At 45.6% G+C, this 18,151-nt stretch overlaps 2 protein-coding genes and 1 long non-coding RNA gene across 4 annotated transcripts; 2 read left to right on the top strand and 1 right to left on the bottom strand.

The window, feature by feature from the left end:
* Positions 1–528: 528 nt before the first annotated feature.
* LOC124054287 (protein-glutamine gamma-glutamyltransferase 2-like) lies at positions 529–7,925 on the top strand. Of its 2 annotated transcripts, none has more exons than XM_046380098.1 (15): positions 529–941; positions 2,001–2,168; positions 2,566–2,817; positions 2,944–3,062; positions 3,245–3,373; positions 3,548–3,725; positions 3,834–3,969; positions 4,369–4,478; positions 4,635–4,750; positions 5,156–5,282; positions 5,605–5,714; positions 5,917–6,091; positions 6,312–6,475; positions 6,956–7,089; positions 7,488–7,925. In XM_046380098.1, the coding sequence occupies exons 1-15, from the start codon at positions 932–934 to the stop codon at positions 7,633–7,635; spliced, it is 2,076 nt and encodes a 691-aa protein (XP_046236054.1). In that variant the 5' UTR covers positions 529–931; the 3' UTR covers positions 7,636–7,925. The 2 variants fall into 2 exon arrangements, with proteins under 2 accessions (XP_046236054.1, XP_046236053.1); XM_046380097.1 differs by having other exon boundaries at positions 542–941; positions 7,485–7,925.
* A 4,513-nt stretch (positions 7,926–12,438) lies between these two features.
* Positions 12,439–14,751, top strand: LOC124055043 (endonuclease domain-containing 1 protein-like). Its single transcript, XM_046381637.1, has 3 exons — positions 12,439–12,786; positions 13,172–14,099; positions 14,720–14,751. The coding sequence occupies exons 1-3, from the start codon at positions 12,439–12,441 to the stop codon at positions 14,749–14,751; spliced, it is 1,308 nt and encodes a 435-aa protein (XP_046237593.1).
* Positions 14,752–16,039: 1,288 nt separating this feature from the next.
* On the bottom strand, positions 16,040–18,058 carry LOC124054338. The gene is made up of 3 exons (XR_006842351.1): positions 16,869–18,058; positions 16,683–16,789; positions 16,040–16,075 (listed from the first exon to the last, which is right to left on the bottom strand). It is a non-coding gene; the product is annotated as an uncharacterized LOC124054338 (long non-coding RNA).
* Between the last annotated feature and the right edge of the window lie 93 nt (positions 18,059–18,151).

The raw sequence follows: 18,151 nt of genomic DNA on the forward strand, positions 1-18,151 counted from the left end.
TCTGTTTGCATTATTTCAGTACATTAACTACTTACAAACACAGTCACAACAACAGTCCTGAACCCTCACCACACACACACACACACACACACACACACACATTACTGCTCCCGTCTGCTCATCTGCACAGTTCGCTCACACATCAATGCCATTTCAGGACACGATGTCAAAGTCGTCAACATGTTTATGGCCTTCGTCCCGATCTCACCTGACAGCACCTGTTCGTATCATCTTCATCAGGTGAGCTTCTGATGCCATCTCATCTGATTTCTCTCTCTCTCATCTGATTGGGGACTCGTCAAGCTGCGCTCTGTCGACCCGATGCCGAGTCACCACGTCTGAACTCTCAGGATCACCTCATACATATTACATCGCAACACGTGAACAAACAGCAACCTGATTCAAAGTATGAGTGGAGATGCATTTGTCACTACTGTGTCCTAAAACTAATCAGGCTCCCACACTTGTTATTAGAAAACCACAAGTGGCAATTGAGGACTACACAGCATGTGGTGAACATTTACAGCCTTCAAAGACCAGCTTGACCACATTCATCTCAGGCCATTTCAGGTCTATGTGTGGCTGAACTTTTTAACTTTGCTGCTTTAGGTTGTCCATCATCATCATCATCATCATCATCGACCGGTTTGTGCTTGTTTTTGATCCACAAGTCTGATGGCGTCTGCAGCCCTAAAAATTCATGTGGGAATTCCTGGGAAAGCTTAATCATTTTCTCGCTAATCTGTTCACAGTGGAGTGAGAGCGAGACGAAACCTATCACACCCTCCCTCATTCTTTCACCCCTCAGCTGTTATTTTATCACAAAGAGGAAGTGCACACGCCCCATCACAGTGCCTTTAAAAATCAGGACGCTGAGCTGATGGTCACTTTGGTGCCGAACTGAAGCTGAACTGTGCTGCACGCCGACGGGATGGCAAACAGTGAGTACAGACTATTGTGTCCTGCATCTGTCAGGGGACGTGATTTCTCTCAGGGTCGGGCTGAAATATCATTTACATGCTGAGGTTTCCTGTCAAAACTGTGACACTGTTTGTTTTGGATGAGTTGGTCTACTTAGTCTTCTGTCTGTGTCTTCTGTCCTGCACAAAGTCAGTTTGCAACTCCAAAAGATACAAATGCTCGTTTTACTGTAACACAAACATTATTTTCTTCCGCTTAAAATGCTGACACATTTTTACAGTTTTCTTTCTGTCACATCCGTCACTTCCACTTCCACAGATATGATCGTGCAGGCCTCGGATATTTCCGATTCAATCTCCCTGCATAAACTCAACTCACCTCCTCATCCGTCTTATCAAACTCCTCTGCCGATAGTCACGGCACGTAGACGCACTGGAATTTCACTCGATTAGCATCACGATAACCAAACTGGAGCTGAAATGATTTGTCTAAAAACTCTTTTAACAATGTATGAATCATTTAGTACATTTCTAAACTACATAAATCATGACCTTTTTGAGCATTTAAAGTGGGCTTTCTGATTCACATCTGACTACTGTCCTGCCACCACATCAGACAAGGTGAGACACGGTACTAACATCACCCCGGTCGCTTTTCCATGACTGATCAAATGCTTGATCGTTTCAAACAGTCATCCCCAAACATAGTCAAAAAACAACAATGAATATATCAATGTTATCTAGGCAACTTCGATTTCTGGCGGTTGACATTTGCTGACTGGCAAACCGATTGTGGAAAGTCCGCTTGCTTCTCCACTGTAGTAATCACAACTTCAGACAGTTTGTTTTCCATTTCATCTGGACAAAATACACATGATCTGGTGCAAACATTAATTTCTATGGGCTGAACTTAACTAACTTTAGTTTTAAGCCTGTAAAAAGAAGACTAATACATTATTTAATGTTCTCCAATTGTGATTTTTGCATTTCTTGCCAATCATTCACAATATTTGTGATAAAGAACAATGTTTTGATGTGATCACGAAAGCTGCTTCAACTGTCTGTGCTTTCCTCTTGCAGCAATTCAAAACGTGGACTTTCACTGCCAGGCCAACAACGGCGCCCATCGCACCATTGAAATCAGCACCAAGCAGCTGATTGTGAGGCGAGGCCTGTCCTTCCTCCTCACTCTGGACATGACACGGCCTTTCAACGACTTCGACCCGCTCGTCCTCATCGCAGAGACGGGTAGGTCACACGGATCTGCGGCTCTTTCACGACTTCTCACTCAGTTCAGTTTTGACACGACAAACATTTAACTCGCATGGCCGATTAGCAGTTTCAGTTGTAACAGAAGACAAAGACATTATTTCCACTATTTGTGATCAGGGCGAAAACTGGAAGTTCACTAATCAACTACTTTAAAAGTCAGGCAACACTCAAGCCACACTCTAAGCTACCACGTTAAAGTCTACTGTTGCACATATTTTACACATGGCTGTGAACACATGACGTTTTGATGTACATGATGTCAGAGTGCAACTTTAACTCATCTCATACAAGCTACCAAAAAGGATGATGTCTGAGAATGCAAAGCTCCACATTTATCCACCTCCTCTCCAACCCCACACACCCCACCCACCAGGTCCTGCCCCGTCAGAGAAGCGTGGTACCCGGTCCGAGTTTGGGAACCCATCTCCCATGTACGCCGCAGACGTCAAGGCGATATGGAAGTACAGCATCAACGGGAGAGCCAACCTGGAGAAGGGCACGGTGAACCTGTCGGTGACCCCACCGGCCGACGCTCCCGTGGGCAAGTACTCGCTGTCTGCGAGGACTTCCACAAAAACAACCTCTCTAGGAACCCTGGTGGTGCTCTTCAACCCCTGGTGCTCAGGTAGGCCTAATCTCAACAAGTTGGGTGGGGAGGTCACATTTTACTGCCACAGTCTATCAAAGACAACCTGCAGTGTTTCCTGTGACAGTTTTCAGGTTGGAGCTTTACACTAGTGTGTGTTTGCAGATGACTGGGTGTATCTTCCCGATGACAGGGAAAGACAAGAATACGTGATGAATGAATATGGACTCATCTATTATGGAACGTCACATTACGCCAAGCCCATGAACTGGCTGTTTGGACAGGTGAGCATTACAGTGCTGACAAACTGAAGAAGACCCAACAACATAAGCTTACAAGCAATCCCACTTCCTTCTGACACCACTAAAGTTGCCCCCTGCTGGCCAACTGAAAGAACACAGGTTCATATCCTACACAGTCTATGGTAGTTATGCACCTTAGTTCTAACTTGTGCTTTTCTGCCCAGTTTGAGGAGGAAATGGTGGACATTTGTCTCAAGATGTTGGACATCAACCCAAAACACGCCAAAAACCCAGCTGATGACGTCTCCGCTCGCTGTAACCCCATCTATGTTAGTCGTGTGGTCAGCGCGATGGTAAGACCGCAGTGCTTCTGAGATGGCACGTTGGCATTTGCCGCTAGTTTGGGTTACAGAATGTAAACAGTTTGAAAACTTCCTCCACTGGTGGGGAATGTGATTTACTTGTGATAGATCGTTGATGTCACTTACATGGCTGAGACTTTCATTAACAGCTTATCCAATCTGCAGATCAACGCCAACGGCGATCACGGTGTGTTAGTGGGACGCTGGAACGGCGACTACGGGGACGGAGTGAACCCAACCCACTGGACCGGCAGCGTAAGCATCCTTCAGCGCTGGTATCAAAGCAACTGCCGCCCGGTCAAGTACGGCCAGTGCTGGGTGTTCGCCGGCGTAATGTGCACAGGTACTGCACCGTCTTGTCCAGGTGTATCATAGTGTTGGTATCCAGTCTTTAGAGGACTGACACACCTTCATTGTTATCTTGCTCATTTCAATATATTTATGATTCCAGTGATGCGGTTTTGGGGTATCCCGTGTCGCGTTGTCACAAACTTCGAGTCAGCTCACGACACAAACGGCAACCTCACGATCGACAAGTACTATGACGACTATGGAGAACGAGCATCGGACACCTCAGACAGCATCTGGTAAGGTTCGCTCAGATGACGTCCCAGTAAAGTTTTTTCAAGTCAATTATACACACTTACCATTATTGCAAAGATGTCTATTGAGATGTTATTACAATCGCTGTTATCCCTGCCATCGACATGCTGCCAGCCACACCCATCCATTTTCAACCTTTTATTTGGGTCATGGTGGAGCTCCAGCATCTCAACCATAGCAAACACCCTAGCAATCACTACAGAGCGCCACAGCAACCTTTTTGCAACTACACCCACACAATCATCCAGAGCATTACAGAAACCAACCAGTCATACTCAATATACACATACATCAATCACCTGGTAGCAATCGCAAAGCACCTTTCGGTCTGATCTCTGAGAAACCGCAGGACGGGAAGAACATTATCTATGTGTGTCACGCAGGAACTTCCATGTGTGGGTGGAGGGATGGATGAAACGACCAGACCTCCAGAAAGGAAACAGTTATGACGGCTGGCAGGTCTTGGATCCCACACCGCAGGAACTGAGCGAAGGTAAACACAGCTTATTTATTTAGAAAGGAACACACTCTGTCAGACTCTGAAACAAAAGACTGTGAGACCAACCACCAACTGGGCTAACATCCTCTCTACAATAGCATGACAAAGTTTTGTAAAGTTACAAAGGCTGTTTTGTTTGTCTTGCACCAGGGGTGTATTGCTGTGGTCCGGCCTCAGTCGCTGCCATTCTCCAGGGCGAGGCTAACCTGAAGTACGACGTGCCGTTTGTCTTTGCCGAGGTCAACGCCGACGTTGTCAAATGGAAGGTCGGTAATATCGACACAGTGTCAGAGGTTAACCGCTCTGGAACGCAGCAGCATGAGCTCGGCTTTGCCCTGCCTTGTGTTGTTCAAATGTAAACTTTCACACAATCTACAGGACTTGAAATCTACATTTTCACTTCATTCATTTCTCTACCATTTCAAGACATAATTTCTTTCCACTTCACTTTCCCCTCCTGCAAACATTTTCTCCTGGTTGCACTGAAAATCTTAAACCACTAACCTTTAAACATACTGTCGCTAAGCGGCGTTACTTTGACTCACACAGTTATTTCTATAGTAGAGGTAAGACTGAGGTAAGAAGATTTTTTTCACACATACACATATTAATGAAACTACTTAAATAAATAATTGACTTAAATAATTGACTTTTTGGGTTCCTGTTTTCAGGTTAGCTCTGATGGTTCCAAGAGGAAAATGCACTCTGACACAACAACAGTAGGACAGAACATCTCCACTAAATCTGTGGGCAACAACATGAGAAGCAACATCACAGATTGCTACAAACACAGAGAAGGTAAAGCCTGCACCCAGCCAAAGTCGCCTCAGATTTAGATCAATCGCCTGCCGCAAACTTCCTCCCTTTGGATCACAGAAAAAGAAGCCAATAACACAGGTCCACACAGGCACGGCTGAGCAGCACCCCGGCGACCAGCCAAATCACTAACATTTTTAACTAGCTGTCAACTGTGTTCAGCTATAACCCAGCAGCAGCCACTAACACACTAACAACCATCAAGAAGACCAAAGCAGAGATCTAGTAACAGGTTGCGTGGTTTTGGTTTTCACTCACAAGTTTCTCAGCCCTGATTTTGTGATGGCACATATTTTCTCAACAGGCAGCGCAAACGAGAGGGAAGTCTTCAGGCGTGCCCTCCACAAAGTGAACTCTGGAGATGATGGTGACAACGGAGAGGAGCCGCTGAAGATGGAGATAAAATTTGAAGAGGTAATAAGCGGGACATCAATAAACGACGACACAATGTCAGCCAGAAACACGCGTGAATCCTGCAAATACACAGCATGCAGCTTAGGGCACGAGATCCAAATTCTTTCAGGAACACAACATCGCAGGTCTGAAGCACTGAGCGCTAAGAAACATTTTGATTTCAGGATTTCATCACTGATAAACCTTTTCTTTTTACAACCAGGCGGCCGAGATGTTGAGTGGTCAGGACGTCAAGTTGAAGCTGAAGCTGAGCAACACAGATCAAACCAGGAGGACACTGCTCATCTACATCAATGCTCAGGCCATGAGGTACAATGGAAAACCAACAAGCAACATCCAGAGCACCGTCCTCGAGAAGATGCTCCAGCCCGGACGAGGTCTGCAGTCGTAATGCTTAATACTACATTCCATTTCGACATGTTATTGTGTTCGGAAGACGTTTCTCATCAGGAAGCTGATAAAACTGCTCATGCCAAAGCACATTTGATATTGTTTGAATACAGGTCTACATATCTACCCACCTACAGTCTCAGAACAGAAGCTACATTAGGATGCAGATGATTCCAGTTTCTCTGCTCCTGTCCTTGTGTCCCACAGATGTGATCCTACCTGTTCAGATCCCCTACTCGGTCTACAGAAAATACATGGGGGGCTGTGACAGCATGAGGGTTTCAGCCATGGCCATTGACAAACAGCAGGAAGACGACATCTACGAGACTGAGATCGACATCGTCCTAAAGGACCCTCTCGTCTCCGTGAAGGTCAGTCGAATCCTCTGATGTTAAAACTCTGATGTAAAACTGCAAGGAAGTTGACTGAGCGCTATGGAAAGTAACTCAAGCTGATAACAAGGCATTGACAGTTTTATCTGCAAGGATAAGCACTGAATGCCTGATAATAATAATCACAAATCTACATCTATGGTTTGACAAAATCTGGGCTCAAAAACAGGTTTGGGCGGGCCATCTTTCTGTGCAGAGAGCAAAACAAAACAGTCAGACAGGCTAATGCACAGCGCTAGCAGCTCAGATAAGAGACACTTTTGACCCACCGGTGGCTCCAGCAGAAAAGTTGCTGTCGCTGCATCGTCATCAGGGGACTGTGAACATTTGGACACAATTTCAGGCCAATCGTTTCAACGTTTATTCAGATATTTCGGTCAAAGTGGTAGACCGACTGATCTACATGACACTAAAAACCTCTTGGCAGTTAAAGATGTGCTACGTTTGTGTGTGTTTCAGGTCTTGAGCGAGGCACGTCTGCACCGCGCACTGACTATGGTGGTGGAATTCAAAAACCCACTCAATGAAACGCTGAAAAACTGCTCTCTGACTGTCGTTGGATGTGGCCTTTTCAGATCGGACCACGTAGACAGGTGAGCAGTCCAGTCATTGGCCAAAAGCATCACACAACTGCCTGAAACGGTTTCCGATTTTGATGGCGCCGCTCCTTTGGAGCTGTCATATAGCAATTTACAAAGGCTGATGTCCTACGTAATAAATGCCAGTAAATGCCTACTTGTTTCAAATCCACAGGCCAGGCTACTTCCATGGCAAGCTAAGTTAGAAACTGCTTGCTCGAGCGCCACACTCACCATGAACCATCACAGATAGCAATCAAACCAACTAAGCAAGCCAAGACCAAGTGGAATAACTGGTCATGTTTATCAAAAGTATCTGACCTGTACGATAGGGAAAACTATAAAAACATGCTAGAATTCATGGAATGTGCGCAATGACAGTGTAGTCATCCAAATCTGTGTGTCAACAGCAGCGTCCCGGAGTTGGACCCAAACGCCACGATGAAGCTGAGGATCGTAACGTACCCCTACAAGGTCGGACCGAAGACTGTGGTGGCCGACTTCGACTGCAGCGCCTTCAGGGACATAAAGGGCACCTGCACTGTGGACGTCAAACCCTGAAGATCTGCCGACACTCTAAACTTCCAGTGCGCCTTGTATGATCAGTTAAGATAAGCAAGATAGTCGTGATGTCTCTTATCATCACTCGTGCTCTTTCTAACAAATGTGTTTAATGTATTTCATTTGAGCTGACTATCCATTTATTATCATCATTGTTATTATCACTATATTTAGATCACCAATCACACTACAAATATTTTATTGTTCGATCTTTCTTTGCCTATCAAATATGAAGCTAATAAATCTGCAGCCCAATCAAGACTCCAATAAACAAGATATTCGTGATATGACTTACCATTACTGCTGCTGTGGTTTGTTCACATTCAAACAGGTGTGTTGAGAGGATTTTCTCTGAGCTGCTTAGCCACTTACTGTTGTCATCAATATCGCATGAGTTCTCATTTCCCGATAAAAACATCAGATATTTGACTCTCCCATCAGTTATCAATCAAACTTGAGAATTAAGAGCTTCGCTAGCTGAACATCATGTGGACAGCAGGACCTCTGGGAAGAGATGTCTGATGTGAGATCAGTTTCTGCATCTTTCACTAACGTGACCTCTCATGACTGCACCTGTATTAATATTCAATCTGAGAACATACACACAGTTGTTTGGTGGCTTTTAATAAAAGGTGTGTTTTCCACCAGGTCACCAGGTTTCCACCAAGACATTTTTCTTCTCGTCATTGGCTTATTTTCAAAAGCAAAGTGCAAATCAAGAGAGAAGACGACGTTGGAGCTTAAAAACAGCTCACCGGTGCACAGTTTCAGCTTTAAAAAGAGGACAGAGTCCATCTGTTGGGGACTTTTGCATATGCGCACTGAGGATTGTGGTGAAGAGGAAAAACTCCCCGTAACTTTCTGCTGGTAGGTCGGCTCCTCGTCTGATGACTTCTGACAACATAAACGGAGACCAGGGACTGAGGAGGTCCCACAGAGAGGGCCTTACCCTGACACACAGGCTGCCTCAACCAAACCTCAGACCCTGACGCGGTTTCAGCTGCTCTGCTCTGATCACACGCCCTCCGTCGGCGACATTGACAACAAACACAAAAACCACCAAACAAATAGTTAATGAATGGAAAGCCGATTGTAGCCATCATCATGATAAACTGAACACGACCGCCACGGGACCGGGTCCAGCCAGGTCGACAGAGGGCCCCACCGCTGCACAACAACACGGACGCATCAACACCAGCTCCTCGGACTGAGTGAGTCCTCAGGCCGGACGCCGTCAGAAGGCTTGGACTCACTCCAACGCACAAACACCTGCTAAACCCAGCAAGCAACAACCGCCACAAACTGACACACAAGCATTTACAGGGTTTTGGTAACTCACCTGTGACGAGTCCCGCTCACCCGCTGGTCCACACGCTCCGACAAACGTGGTCTTCTCACACGTCCAGAAGCCCAGCAGATCCAACACGTTCAGTCCAAAACACCGTCTTATGTCCATAACTATGAATGACACGCTGCGGTGTCCTTCCAAATTAGCAGTCGGATGTCAACATCCTTCATGGGCTTTCCGAGGCGGTCCGGTCACTACAGACACCTGGTAGTCAGGTCACAGCTGGGTAAAACCTCAACAAAACAGTCCTGTTACATTCACAAAGGTCCAGTCGGTCCAGTTCAGTGACATATTAAATTCTCACATTTGAAGCGCGTTGTTAGCAGTTGTTTTCTTCATCGTCTTCTTTTTCTTATTGATATTGTTATTATTTTGAGATTCACTGGCGGTTGGAGAACACCGAATTGGCTCATTACCGCCACCTGCTGGTGTGGACTAGAACGAGCGACTCACCTGGACAGCAGACGTGCTCCATTAGGACGGTTTCCAGTGGCCTTCAGTCTGCACAGGAAGTCACTCACATCCGGTTTGATATGAGGCCGATTCATTAAAAGGTCACATCAGACCCACAGATCAGTTTGGACGCAGCATCCAGCTCTTTCAATTATGACAGCGAAGCCAATTAAAATACTCTGTGACAACAACGTTCATGGTTTCACCTCCAGTTTACACCAATTCATGTAATCACTTCAGATCACTGCTTTACGTAACAGAATAAACACGCAAAATCCCTCCAATTAAACGACAAAGAAATAAAATAGTTTCTATGACACATCAACTTCTCAACCAATCAGCTCTTGGATCGGGCCACAGGAAACCACCTCGGACACACTTTATTTTTCTCATTTCTGAGCATGTTTGAGCATCCGTCACTTTGCGTCTGCTGAGCCTGTAATGTTGGCAGGCCCCCCCTGCAGTCTGAGCTGGGAGACGTGTAGGGCCGACAAGGTTTCACAAGTTATCTTAGCAGACTTGGTCACAACCCTGTGAACAACACCATCTCTTTATTAGGCCATTTAAGGTTTAGGACCACATAACCTCAAACCCACTGGACTGCTGAGGAGGAAGGCGTGATCTGCCATGAGGCCTGGGGTTAACGCACAGATCCTCTGGCATGCTGCTGATACAGAAATGTGCTGTCAGATTGTCAGATACAACTGATAGTAACATACATAACTCCACTGTCTCTTTCAAACCCTGCACAACCAGTCGACATAGCTCAGCACGCTGCAGGACTGACTATGACCCTGTAACACCAACACCGACGCTCAAAGCTCACCTGCTTTACCTCAAACACACAACTGGTTGTTTTAGAGCAACATGTACCTCCCGGCATGTTTTTGTCTGTTCCTACATGCCAGCCACCCCCCCCCCCCCGGCCGCCCCCGACCACCAGATGAACTGCAGTGACGTCAGGGTCTGAACGGCATCAGATACGCTGCAGTCAGCTTCAACATGTGGCATCCATTGAGATGCTCAGGTTCAGCTGTCACAGACTGGAGTGGAGCCAGTTCAAAGGGACTGGACTCTTTCAGTACAACAGCTCCACCTGCTGGTTAAAGTCCATAACTACCACTAATGCTGCTGCTGATACCATGAAGCCAGCAGATGTATTTCTACTTTCTGCTTTACTTTACAGCATTAAGTCCACACAAATCTCCCAAAAGGTAAAGACATAAAGCAATTAACCGACATTATTTTGACACATCATTTAGCACAAGCGCATCTTTAAATTGATCACTATGTTAACTGGAATTACTCCAGTGGTGCGCCTTATGCTCCAGTAAACCCACCATGTGCCACTTTCACGTGTCACACAGAGCAAAGCTGTGCACAGTACATGAGATTAAGACTCTCGTTGTGGAAGGTCGTAGGAACAAACACTCACACCAGTGAGGGAAAGTCCCCAGGATACAATCACAGCTTGGTCAACCTCCTGTCAGCCTTCTCCTGATATGTGAAGGTGAGGTGAGGGGGCGTCTTGCAGGAGGAGGGAACAGAACTGCACCTTCACTAAAGAAAACCCTCACACATCCTTCCTTGTTTCAGTCACTAAATGAGATACGGTCACGCTGTTTGCTTCAAGTTACTGTTTAATAAAAGTTGATGGATTCTGCTGTGGAAGATTTTACGAAGTGCTGATCTAAGATGGTAAGTTCTTCTTGTATATTCTAAGGCTACTGCTAATGATTCTTCTTCCTCAAGCTGTTGATTGTTTTTCTCCATTAATTTTCATAAAATATCAGAAATGAGAAAAAAACGTGAGCTCTGATTTATTGTTCTGCCGCTGCTACATTCAACAGCACCACAAAACTACAACGCCGACTTCTTTGTAGACTACTCGAAACTACAAGTCTGACTTAACGAAACACAAGCTCGGGATGTGGATTTAGAAAGACGTGAGGTTAGCGGACCCCTGCAGCTGCTCCTCATCAGGACTTTGACTCGGAACAGCATTTTTCCTGTGGTATTTCCACTTTCACTAAAATAAGGCAGACATAATAAGACACTGTGAAATAATCAGATACATAGAGTGGATTATTTTAAATGAACCAATATATTAATAAGAACCACAACAAACTAAAGTCTGTGTGGCTAAAATCCCCCGTGTGGGTTTACCATGGGTGTAGTCATTACTATGATGCAGTGATTTCCTTTCATGCTTCTTTAGTCCATACGTCTGTACAGGTGTGTGAACAGGTGACGCTTTGTGACACAGTGAAATACAAATGGGCTTCATTCCCTCCACATTCACCAGCAAATCTACACAAAGAGGAAAACTTTTGCGCTCTTCAAAAGTCAGTGTGGTGATATTGCACATTTTCAATTTTTCCAATTTAGTTTCCTTCTTGGCACCCATCCAGGAAGAAAGCCCTGGTTTTCTCATGAACACAGTAAGACCGATAATGTAAGGTTTAGCAATCATTAACAAGTGTGATATCCCCTATCAGATCTCTTTATGTTCCTCGCAGACATTTCATTATGCTTTACATCTGAGTTCCTGAGGCTTCTGATGTCTCCTTTTCCAATCATTTGGGGTTTTCCACAAGGTGCAGCCCACTTTTATTGACTTTGACGTCTCACTTTGCTCATGTGATCATCAACCAAGTGAGGCATCTTTTACTGATGAAAGCTCATGAAGAAGACCACAGTCAAGTCTACAATGTTGAGCAGAGGCTAAAGAGACTAAAGTCACATTTGTTTTTATCTCTGGTTTCAAAAGTTTATTTTAAATTAAAACCCTTTACACTGAACAAGCTGTTGGAGAATCGTGTGACTTCATCTGACACCACTGGCTCGTAAATCCGTATATCCATATATATATGTATATATATAACACAACAACGAGGCAAAGTTCACTTTCCCCTATGGGCTTGGCAAAAGAACAAAAGGGCTGTAAACCATAATGTCTGATATTTTTTATGCTTTCCTCCCACCAAATGACACAGTGCATGATGAGGACGTACCTGAAGAGACGGTGCCTCCTGGGCCTCGCCGCTCTCCTCCTCCTCCTCCTGCTCTGCATTCCCACAGTAGCTGAAGTGGTGAGTTCACTGTCAAACTGCAACCAGTTTCTCCTTAAGGGAACCCCACCTGAGATCCCAGGAATTTTGACTGGAGGGATCATCTTGAACGAGAGCCGGTACAAACCCATTTGCCAGACTTTCATGAACCAGAGAAGGTTTGTGACGCTCTACGACACCCAGAACAGGATTCCAGTGTTTTCTGCTTACAAGTACAGAGGGAAAGGACCAGCAACGACAAGACCCCCCTGGAGGATCGAGCCACAGGTGCGTCTCTCATCATGACTGATAACATATCTGCTTCATAAAACACACGACAACATTGGATCTCTGGTGGAAATATTTCTCAACAAAGCATCGGCACCGACAGCAAAAATCATCAGGCTGCATACCAGCAAGCACAAACGATGCATCCATGTCATCGTGTAGCACGACTAAGAAGTTCACTTTCACTGCACTGTCACATAGGGGACATTTATATTCATCGACAGTCTGCATGGAATTTGTGGACTGCAACAATCCCAAACATTGGGGTCTTGATTGACCCCCGTCACACTTTGCACCCACTGACACATCGGTCATTGACCTCATGTTGAAAAACTTTTCACTGTTCATTTTAGGGATACTCTGCCTGCATCACTAACTGAGCCTTTCACTCTTGCAGCTCGAGAGCAACATGATAGCTGTAGACAACAACGCAACCTACGACAACCAGGCTGCAAATGCCGATTACAGAAACAACAGAAGGTTTGACAGGGGCCACTTACTTCCAAACTCTTACGGTTTCACCTCAGAGGACAAATGGTCCACCTTCACCCTGACCAACGTCGTTCCCCAGGAGTCCTCGTTCAACCAGGGGAGTTGGAAGGGAATGGAGGAGTGCGTCAAATGTATCATGGACAAACACTGCGTCAACAACAATGGCGTTACAGAAGGATTCGTGGTGATTGGGGCGCAGGCCAGTGCTAACGACATGCTCAGGAACAGGGTTAATATTCCCTACTTGATGTGGTCGGCTTTCTGCTGCTACAGCTCCAGGTACCAGGATTGGATAGCGAGCGCCCATTGGGCTCGCAATGTTCCTGATCGTGCAGATCGCAAACATCTGCAGACCAGGCCTTTGAAAGACCTCCATCGAGCACTGAGCACCGTGGACTCGAAGTTTGAGGTGTTTCCCAGAACACAGTGTCCTCTCGACAAAATCATCTCCAATTTTAACCCGAGAATTAACGCTGAACAAGAAGAGTGTTTTTGCCCACGCCAAACTACAACCACAACTGCACCTCCAACCAGCACGACCTCCACCGGCTTTCCCTCGACTACTGCTACCACTACCACTACAACTACAGAACACCAAACCACTGCCAGTCCATCAACGACCACCAGAACTACAACTACTACTTCTGCTACAAGCGTTCCCACTACCACAACTACTACTACAACTACAACCACTTCCACGAGAACTACAAAGAAAGATGACAATTCAGGAGACAACGAAGACAGTGGGCAAGGAGGAAATTCAGGTGGCTCAGGAGGGGGAGGTGGTGCCGGAGGAGGAGGAGGAGGAGGAGGAGGAGGAGGTGCAGGAGGAGGAGGTGGAGGTGGTGCTGGAGGAGGAGGAGGAGGAGGAGGTGGTGCCGGAGGAGGAGGAGGGGGGGGTGCAGGAGGAGGTGGGGGTGGTGCAGGAGGAGGAGGTGCAGGAGGAGGAGGAGGGGGTGCAGGAGGAGGTGGGGGTGTGGATGGAGGTGGGGGTCCCACAGTTCCTGCTACATCTCAAACTGCTACTACCACATCTGGCCATACAACAACTAGGATTCCCTCACTCACTTCTTCTCCCACTATATACAAAACCACACATGAAACTACCACTACATCAACAACCACTGCCCAACCCATCACTACACCTCTTCCATCAACGACCTTCACTCCTGCAACTACTGAACAACAAACTGACACAACCAACCGCACACCAACAACCTTCACTCCAGCAACAACTGAACACCAAACTGACGAGACCGGCCGGACATCAACGACCTTCATTCCTGCATCTACTGAAAACCAAACTGATGTGAGCACCTGGACCCCAGTGACTGTCATTCCTGCAACGACTGACTACCGAACTGATGAGACCAACCACACACCAACGACTGACCACACAAAAATGACCTTCATTCCTGTAACTACTGAACCCCAAACTGACGTGACCGTCCAGACACCAATGACCTTCACTCCTACAACTACTGACAACCAAACTGACATGACCGACCACATATCAACGACCTTCATTCCTGCAACTACTGAAAACCAAACTGACACAACCAACCACACACCAACAACCTTCATTCCTGCATCTACTGAAAACCAAACTGACGAGACCGGCCGGACAACAACGACCTTCATTCCTGCAACAACTGAACACCAAACTGATGTGAGCACCTGGACCCCAATGACTGTCATTCCTGCAACGACTGACTACCGAACTGATGAGACCAACCACACACCGACTGAACATCAAACTGACATGACCGACCGCACACCAACAACCTTCACTCCTGCATCTACTGAACAACAAACTGACATGACTGACCACACATCAACGACCTTCACTCCTGCAACTACTGAACCCCAAACTTACACAACAGCTCAACACCAAAACATCTTCACTTCTAGTGCCCTGTCTTCCTCAGCTCCTTCTTCAACCTCTTACTTACTATGTTCATACATATTTTGTATATTTCTTGTACAAAATTGATGAACTACATCATATTGGACTAAACTAATATGCAGTGTCAGTACAAGAAGGAACTGATAGATCTTCCATCTCACAATAGTCGTCACAGTTCGTCCTTCGTGAAAATGTTTAAGTTGTCTAAACTTGACCATAGCTGATTTATTAACCTTCAAATACACTGTAACGGAGTCTTGACTGCTGAATTTGATCTTCAGTTTGCATGTCATAAAATCATTCCAATCACATTTGTGAATTTGGATTCAGCCCAATTCTGAATTCTTGTTTGACTAATAGCTTTTTATTTGTGCTGTTGAATTTCCTTCAGTCTCCACAGAATGTCTGACAATGGACCACTGATGTCAAAGACAATAACAACTTGTCTTGCATGATTTCTCCGGAATGCACTGCATAAAATTGTAAAACTTTATTGAAACATTTGTAGTTTTTCTCTAATTTATATTCAGATCTTTGAGAAGCTCATCAATGTCAGTATATCCAACTTTGTTCGATAAGATCTTGGCGAGAACCTTCGGCTTTATGAGGTGAGGAGGTACACCCTGCTGCAGAGCCTTCTTGGCCACCACACTATTCATCATCAGCGCCTCCTCAAGCCGGTTTGTTTCCATGGGAACCTCCTGGTTCCCTGTGGAGCGTGACCTGCTGTGTGGTGTAAACAGGTCTGAGACCAGGTCCTTCAAGTCAGAATAATTAGCACCGTGAGTTTGAAACCTGCGCTGGACATTCTGCAGGACCAGGTGATGAGGGAGGTTCATCCTCAGTGCTTCGCGGACAATTAGTGAGTTCTCTGCACAGTTTCCAGGTAGCATGTTACCGCACCTAGAGAAAGAGGTGGTGATGCCAGAGTTAACAGCAACTTTTACAGACAAGATGAATACGTGAATTACTAACAGGACATTCTTCTATCAGAGGAACTTCAATTTCAAAGTGTCTGAACCACTGACCTTATACCAACATGGACGACAGGAGAGCTCCCCAAAAGTGAAGCCAAAACATCTGCAGTAGAGGTCATAACACTCATATCCAGGACATTTTGGCTTCACTTTTGTATAGCAGGTGGAAGAGGAGATGCGTTGCCCACCTTTACATATGTAATCTGTGTCAACTCTTGGAACGACATAGCAGCAAAACTTGTCAAAATAATTAACTATGTAACTTGTACTATCCACAATGGCTGACGGCAGCGGCTGAAACCAGTGTCGACGTTACTGAGGGTTTGGTTTCTCAAATGGTAACTTGAGGTTTTCCTCTCTGTCATTACCAAGACATTAAGGATTACAGAGATGTATGACAGCTTTGAAGAACAAGTGACCCAGCCTGTCACACCGTACCTCCTCCATACTTGCTTTAATTAGGATTTTCTGACAAAGATGACATCAAATATTTAATTCTCCTACAGCAAATGCATGGATATGACTTGTCTCACCATTAAAATGGTCAACCTCAAATTCTGGTCCCGCTGGCTGGTTTTGTGGGATCCTTGTTGGTTTTACCCAAGCTGGTTTTCAGTGATGCCATTGAGCTTCAGAGCAACTGTGGACAAGAATCAACAATCTTTGTGAGCCTTAAAGTTTTCTCAAAAACACCAGCCTGTCAGACTCAGGTGTCTTACCTGTGTTCAGCAGATCTGACAGGAGATGTGCGAAAACACTGCAGACCAGGAACACATCCTGTTGTGACTATGACATCACTGACCAATCAGAATGTTCCACGTTCTCTTCCAGTCCAGGTAGAATCTGTGTGAGATGATGTGCTGACATACCATAATCTGTCTAAACACTATGAATACACCGTGATGTCACCAACACTTTTGCCGCTGCTGTTACAACCACTAGTACCAGCACTACCTAGAAATCTGATCATGATAATAACACAGCAAAGTCTAAATTTATAACACAGACACACACACATTTATAATGATGAACATGAAGTGTGTACCATAAACACATCGCGGGGGCCTTTTCTTCCTAATGGGGAACGAAATGCAAGTTGATTTAAGGTTACGCTGAAGTTAAGGTTTTGGGTTAAGCAAAAATGAAGTGAAGAAGCATGACTGTGTGTGTGTGTGTGTGTGTGTGTGTGTGTGTGTGTGTGGCAGCAGTATCGGATGTAGAGGAGCGTTTGTGCGCGTGCAGCCGTGCATAAACAGTTCAGCTAATGTGGAAGGAGAGGCTAGACGTCATGGATCAGAAGTGAAAACACACACACACACACAGCAGAGGAGTCAGCAGGATGCAGCAGTTGTACTTGTACCATCAGCCTGCAGACTGAACGACACTGTTGGCAGTACTTTGGCAGGAGAAGGTGCAGTACTATCACAGTTCAGCACCTTCACAGGTTTGTTTGCGTGATGAGAAGTCAGTGAGTCTACGTGACCCAATCCGAGGTAAGAACATTTGATTTCATGTTCAGTTTTGAGGGGGTTTTGGAGGTTTGCTTGAGAGGTTACAGTAGAGAGAAGAAAGATGCTGTAGGCCTCCTCGCTGACTGTGTTTTCATACAGCAAAGGGAGGACTGACGGACACAAGACAAGACAAACACACACAAGTTTCTACTCGTATGTGTTGGACTGTTTTGTGGCCTGGAGGACTCGCTTCTCGAAGTCTCTGCTGCCTGGGAAATCAGTTACTTAAACCCCAGTAAGTAACTGACGTAACATGTTAATCAGTGAACGTCAGGGACGTCGGTGAACAGATTTTATCATTTCATTTTTGGACTTTGTCTGCTGTTTGCCGTCTTGTAAAATACTGGATCATTGGACCAGTAGGAGCGAGAAGAAACATGTGCAGGACTAAAAGTAAAAGTACTCACACTGCGATACCTGCTCACGTTTTTCTTATTGTCGCACTCTTCTCGTTTTCTTCATTCCTTTCAGCTCTTCCATCGTCTTCTCTT

This window comes from Scatophagus argus, chromosome 23 (assembly GCF_020382885.2).
Source record: "Scatophagus argus isolate fScaArg1 chromosome 23, fScaArg1.pri, whole genome shotgun sequence".
NCBI lineage: Eukaryota > Metazoa > Chordata > Actinopteri > Scatophagidae > Scatophagus > Scatophagus argus.

Excerpts from the sequence above, each read along its gene's own strand:
- LOC124054287 (XM_046380097.1), top strand. Across the intron at positions 2,818-2,943 it reads CTTCAACCCCTGGTGCTCAG|ATGACTGGGTGTATCTTCCC; the intron begins GTAGGCCTAATC and ends GTGTGTTTGCAG. Across the intron at positions 7,090-7,484 it reads AGATCGGACCACGTAGACAG|CAGCGTCCCGGAGTTGGACC; the intron begins GTGAGCAGTCCA and ends GTGTGTCAACAG.
- LOC124055043 (XM_046381637.1), top strand. The coding sequence starts at position 12,439 with ATGAGGACGTACCTGAAGAGACGGTGCCTCCTGGGCCTCGCCGCTCTC. Across the intron at positions 12,787-13,171 it reads AGCCACAGGTGCGTCTCTCA|CTCGAGAGCAACATGATAGC; the intron begins TCATGACTGATA and ends TCACTCTTGCAG. Across the intron at positions 14,100-14,719 it reads AGGAGGAGGTGCAGGAGGAG|ACACCAATGACCTTCACTCC; the intron begins GAGGTGGAGGTG and ends GTGACCGTCCAG.